The following is a 6,348-nucleotide window of genomic DNA, read 5'->3' on the forward strand; positions in this document are numbered from 1 at the left end:
CAATGGTTTTGTCCTTTGAAGTAAACATTTTCAGATGTAGTCTTGTTCTTTGGCCTTAAATAAGGTTTGAAGTTACCTCTATAAGGCGGGCAATCAGTTTTTCATTGCCTTTCTTGTCTTCAGTCTGTAGCCACATACTTGAACTCAGTGGCTGTATCCAAAGAGTCAAAAGTTCTTCTAAAATAAAAAAAAAAAAATAACAAATGTATATTACCCATCAAGTTTGACAGCTACCACTAAGGAATGGCACAGTTCAGTAGCTGAAACTCTGACGATTCTAAGAACCACACGAGTAAATGACGCCCTAAAGGGTAGAAAGAGAGGGTTTTTGCGGACGCTTTCAATTACTGCAGAACCCTAATTACATTTCTGAGATTAGCCGCTTTACCGAGTCATTGTGTTTAATTCTAATAAGAGAATATTTCGAAATACAATTGATTATGTAAGAATGAGCGAATTACACTACGACGTTTTGGAGTTATCTTGACTCCATTATCAAGTAAAAAAGACAACGGTTGCAGTTTCGAGTTTAAATACAAAGAAAGGTGACAGAGAACAGAGTATCTAAAATGATAAGTGTTTCGCGGTCATTAGCGTTTCAAGTGTCAGTAAAAATGTTCAGAAATAGTCCCGTTTGTAAGTCTCAAATAAAATTTTAAATCTATTTGGGGATTTTATACGGCAAAAGTTCTATACGGCTCTTAAGTTACCTCTATAAGGCGGGCATTCAGTTTTTCATTGCCTTTCCTGTCTTAATATCTGTGGCCACATACTTGAACTTGGTGACTGTATCCAAAGATCTTCTGAAAAAATAAGAGAAATATCTATTATCCATCAAAATTGTTGACTACTAATTAGGAATGGTTCAGTTCAGTATGGCTGAAAAGCTGAAGCCGGATTCTGAGAACCACACGAGTATATGACGCCCTAAAGAGTAGAAAGAGTGGGTTTTTGCTGGCGCTTTCAATTACTGTTGAGCCCCAATTACAATTCTGAGATTAGCTTGACCGTGTTACTGTGTAAAATTCTAATAAGAGAACATTTCCAAATACAATTGACTTTGTAAGAAAATAAGCGTAAATTCAGTACGACGTTTCGTAGTCATCTTGACTTCATTATCAAGTAGAAAGATAACGGATGCAATTTCGAGTTTAAATACAAAGAAAGGTGATAGAGTATATAAGAATATTAAGTGAGTGTTTCTCGGTCATAAGCGTTTTAAGTGTCAGTAAAAATGTTCAGAAATTGTCTTGATTTTATAAGACAAGTTCTAAATTCGGCTCTTAAGTTACCTCTATAAGGCGGGCATTCAGTTTTTCATTGCCTTTCCTGTATTGTCTGTGGCCACATACTTGAACTTGGCCGGTGACTGCATCCAAAGAATCTTCAAAGATCTTTTGAAAAAAGATAAGAGATATGTATATTGTCCTCCAAGGTTTGTCGGCTACCACTTAGGAATGGTTCAGTTCAGAAACTAAAATGCTGGCGGTTCTGAGAACCACATGGGCAAATTAAGCCGCCAAAGTAAAATTCTCTTACCTGCCAAGCAAGGTTTCGGTTTCATGGTAGTGAACAACTTTTAAGGAGGTTGTTCTGAAAGCGGAGTTCTTGCTCAAAGTCAGGAAAACTCGCTGTATCCTTTAAAAGCGGATTCGTTTTCCTGAAGTTGGCGGAAGATCGGCAAACGTAACGCGACTGAAGTAGATCTAACTTTGTCCAACGGTTTCAGTTGAAGCAAATTAAAAGACGGTTGCGAAATTTAAAATCGCAAGTGGGTTGAGGTGCGCATGAATGAATAAAATGGCCTAACTATAAATTGTGAATTCTAAGCAAACGTGCAAATTTCTCACGTGCAGCAAAACATTTATTTAATAATACGTTATTGCAAAATTCCCACATCGGCGTATGATTCCATACTACTTATTTACATAACAGGTAGTTTTTTTCAAGTGCGGTTACACGGGACGAATTTTTATTCCCCAGGCGCTGGTTTCTCTGTATACTGGTATGCATTTTCATCTTTTTGCAATAGAAATGCAGCGGCATCTGATAAGTAAATGAATTTTACGGTAAATGCATAAGTGAAACTATTTTTCTAGTTTCACAATTTTTTGACTGTGTTAACTAGTGAGAAAAAAACTAAGGGCTGATATTTTTAACAAAAACTCAATTTTGAAATACTTACAGACTGTTCAAAGGAAAGAAAAAGATCATTAACGGGTATCGTTCTCATCAAAAAAAGATGTAATTTGATGAAGATCATCTGATCATGGAACGTATTTTGCTTCCCCGAATAACTAAAGAACCCACGCTTGCGGCTTGAGGTTTTCCTTCGGAATCACGAGACTGGGGGGGGGGGGGGGTGGGGAGTAGGGGGGTCAAAACCACCCACTTCCTGTGGACTTCCTGTACCTCTTATGCTGAATTTCTACTGACGCATATTTTTGTTTTACGTGCGTGAAAAAAAATTAGAGACAATGTATGAACGACTTGCGTAAACCTGTACGTACGTCGTTCATACATTGTCTCTTAATTTTTTCACGCACGTTAACGCACGTAAAAAATTACGCGTCAGTGGAAATCCACCTTAACTCGTGCTTCGGTACGTTTTTCGCCCGCACACCGCCCCTTTCTGTAGCGGTTTTTTTTTTTCTTAAAAAATAAAACGAAATGTTACGAAATTTTTCAATTTCTCCTGGTTTCTGCCACCTAAGGTGTCCCGTTTCCCGCCCTCTCTTCTTCCCCCGCCCACCACCCCTTCTATCCCGTACTCCCACCCTCCTGCTCCCCCCCCCCCCACGTGAGAGAAATGACTTGATGATTTTATCACAGTTAGAGACATTGAACGCAGCTGCAAGGGCAAAGATTGCGAAACCCTGTTCTCATGGTCTTTCTAAGGCCGCAGACAAGGGGAGGAATGAGGGTCTTCTTTACCGTGTCCGCCATCTTGGATAGACCATCGCCGGTAGAGCCTTCCCTTGATAATTTGCGCTGCCTGGAAACAAGGGCGGAGAAGGGGCGGAGTACTATTACACCTGTCGACCCTCCTATCTCATCTCAGGCGTCTTCTATTTGGTCGTGGGCGGTGCGGTATTCCCGGACTAGTGGAAAACACAGGGCCGGAGTCCCAGGGTCTTGGGGTCTGGAAAACGTGGGGCCCCGGGGTCTGTGGATAACACGGGGTGTGGAAAATGCGGGGTGTGAAAAACACGGGGTGCGGAAAACACGGGGTCCTGGGGTCTGTAGAAACGCGGGGCCCCGGGTCTGTGGAGAACGCGGGGTCCCCACGGTCTGTGGAAACAAACCAATGAAAACAAACCTGGCAAATGCAGGATTTACTGTCTGTGGGTAGTGTGCACTTGTCACCATTATACCACAACTATTAACTAGTTTTTATTGTTTCATAATACTATTTTAATTACAATTTTGTATTTCTCTGTTTTAAAAAACCTTGTTTTCTACAAAAGCTGCATGAGTATAATTAAAATTTTTTAACAAAGGGTACATTAGGCAACAAAACCCTAAAATAATTTATCTCTTCTTTCATGACACCTAAAAGTACATCTTGCATAAAAGTTCAAGTGTGGCCTGCTTTTCGACACTCAAATGAGCGTAGAAGTTTTCGTAGAGGTGTACACCTATACATTGCATTCCGTTTATATTTTACTGCACTCCCTAGTTATTGCTCCTCCAGAACTTTTATCTCTGATGAATACCACTTTCTGTTTGTTCTTCATCCATGGTGCATATCTTTGAGAGAATAATAGTCATTGGAGTGACATCTTCCTTAAACACCTCCACAGCATTAGCAAATTTGTTTTTAATGTTTCGCTTCCGAGTTGCTGCATGAAGAAGAATTACTGAAAAATAAAAGGCAAAAGTAAATTTAGTCATGGGGTAAGGGGGGACTTTTACTGCCATCTGGTCTCCTTTTCTTCAGTGAGATGTGGGTCTGGGTTGAAAAAGGGGCTCAGTAAGAACAGTGGCTAGTAATTGAGCCTAGAGTGAAAGCACTAAAAAAATCAATGGGGTCTGGACCACGCAATCTGGAGTTCAGCACACTAACCAAAGGCAACCATACCTTCCATAATAATAAGGAATAAATACCGGTAATTAAACTGGCTGGTCATTTAAATCTCAGGTAAACCAAATAAAATTGCTAAATGAATCATTCACCATCAAGGGATGGTGAATGGTCTTAAAAAATGCGGGTCGTGCAAATTTTTTTGCCAAATTTCAGGGGCATTGTTGTCTCGAATTTTTCTTTGGCGCCTTCTCGAAGTCTCAATTTCTTTTGCAAGGGTAAAAAGGTCTAGGGCTTGCAGAAAAGATATCATTCTTGCTATCTTGCTATCTTAAGTCTCACTTTACCATTCTCAACCCTCTATCTGTACTGATATATAATTATACCTGCAAGTGGTACAGTCACTCCCCAGATGAATACAAGTATGGATCCCAGTGCATAAATAATAAGAACTGCCAAGGCAACCACAGCGACAGGTACCAGGTAGGGGTACTGTCCTTTCAGCTTTGCAATCCTTGGCTCTCGGCTTTGTGCAATGCCAAATAAGACAAACATACAGACAAGTGTGACAGCACCTATGATTAAATCCTTTGGATATAGCGTCCTGAAGAGAAACATTGAACCAACATGAGTGTGAATATAAAGTGAAGTGAGGTTTTGCATTTTTTTCAAAATATAATATTTTGAAGACATGATTCCAAAAGTTGGGAAAAAAAATTTGCCATCTTGAAAGTATTATGATCAGTCAATCCAAGCTTCCCCCCCCCCCTTGAAAGTATTATGATCAGTCAATCCAAGCTTCCCCCCCCCCCCCCCCGGCAACCCCCGGGTATTTGATCGCTACTGAGGCCCAGATAGTGATTTGATTTGACGGTTGAGGGGTGCAGTGTGTCAAACTATAAAACACTATCGAGCTTAAGTGCATGAAGTTAGTACTTGGTTACGTTATTGTAAATTAGTTTCAACATATTTTTTGCTACTAAAATGGCTGATTCCCTCTATAGCGCGTGCCTGCAGGGAATCACGGTAGTTGTATTCATCAAACCATGTGCGAGACTCAGCAATGTGCATCATTGCTGAGTCTCGCACATGGTTTGATGAATACAACTACCGTGATTCCCTGCAGGCGCGCGCTATAGAGGGAATCGGGTATTGGCTGACTTACATAAGTCATTAGTGTCGGTTTAGACCTAGTGTTAATGAGAAAACCTAACTCATAATTAACTTTCAGCCCCAACTAGTGGGGGCATTTTACTGTGCAACTGGCCCACATGGTGAGGTTTGCCAGGGGGGGGGGGGTGGTGCTTGTCTAGCTTGGAATTGACTGATACATTATCTTCCTTGCAAAAAAGGTGTTCAAAAGTGTGCAGCTAAAATACCATGTGATGCCCACTGGTCATGCAGTGTTGTGGTCAAGATTCATTTGAGAGTTACTTGCCATGTCTTCTCCCCCAAAAAACCTTTGGTGACAAGATTGTAAAATTTTACAGCCCTAGTCCGAACGTGACGTCACAACATGGTCAAAATTGGATTTCCATTTTCTCACTATTTTTTGCTTTAATTTAGCAGTTGCACCAGTTTTCAGCACCAAAACAGTAACTATGACCGAAAAAACAACAAATTCGTGACTTGAAAAAAAAAATTTGCAGTCGTTTTATTACTATATTGAAGTCAAGTCTAAAATCATGAAGAAAATGACAAATCACGTCGCTCAACTAACGACATAATTTTTTTGCAGCAAACTTACCCAACCACAATGAAAATAACGACTGCACTAAGAAAGTAGTTGGTCTGGTAATAAATGAGGTTGTTAATCATTCTGTTCTCCATCCTATCCCTATCTTGTAAGGTTGGAGCAGTGAACTGAGCATCTGTAACAAAGTCTTGAAGTGAGCGCAGAGGCGCCATTTCCACCGCCATCTTGCTTCGTGTCACTGGAGAAGTCGCTGACAACCTGTTTACCATCGCGGGCTCAACTATTTTTTTTTCGCGAGGGTAACGCGCATAGAAGGGAAATAGGCAAAAAAGAAGGGGAAAACGCTGGAATACAATCTCGAACAAGAACCCCCATGTAGACGGGCCTAGAAGCGACATTTTCTGTTGTTGTTGTTGTTCAACCCAAGCTGCGTTATATTGAAGCGTGACATCCGATGTACGATATACGAGACGAGTATTTACACCACTTTGAATTTAGAAATGTCTCCGGGCAGTTTCCTTTCCAATACTATAAATCATCATATATAATTTATCGCTTTTGTTTTTACTTTGCCCCGTTCTAGTTTACTTTGTGGTCTAAGTGGGGATTTCTAATCAAAATCCCTCTG

The 6,348-nt window shown here is 40.5% G+C and overlaps 1 protein-coding gene across 1 annotated transcript; it reads right to left on the reverse strand.

The window, feature by feature from the left end:
• Positions 1-3,689: 3,689 nt before the first annotated feature.
• LOC144654628 (PRA1 family protein 3-like) lies at positions 3,690-5,959 on the reverse strand. Its single transcript, XM_078514822.1, has 3 exons — positions 5,772-5,959; positions 4,411-4,628; positions 3,690-3,860 (listed from the first exon to the last, which is right to left on the reverse strand). The coding sequence occupies exons 1-3, from the start codon at positions 5,942-5,944 to the stop codon at positions 3,700-3,702; spliced, it is 552 nt and encodes a 183-aa protein (XP_078370948.1). The 5' UTR covers positions 5,945-5,959; the 3' UTR covers positions 3,690-3,699.
• Between the last annotated feature and the right edge of the window lie 389 nt (positions 5,960-6,348).

This window comes from Oculina patagonica, chromosome 5 (genome assembly GCF_052425735.1).
Source record: "Oculina patagonica isolate OP01 chromosome 5, crgOcupat, whole genome shotgun sequence".
Taxonomy (NCBI): Eukaryota; Metazoa; Cnidaria; class Anthozoa; order Scleractinia; family Oculinidae; genus Oculina; species Oculina patagonica.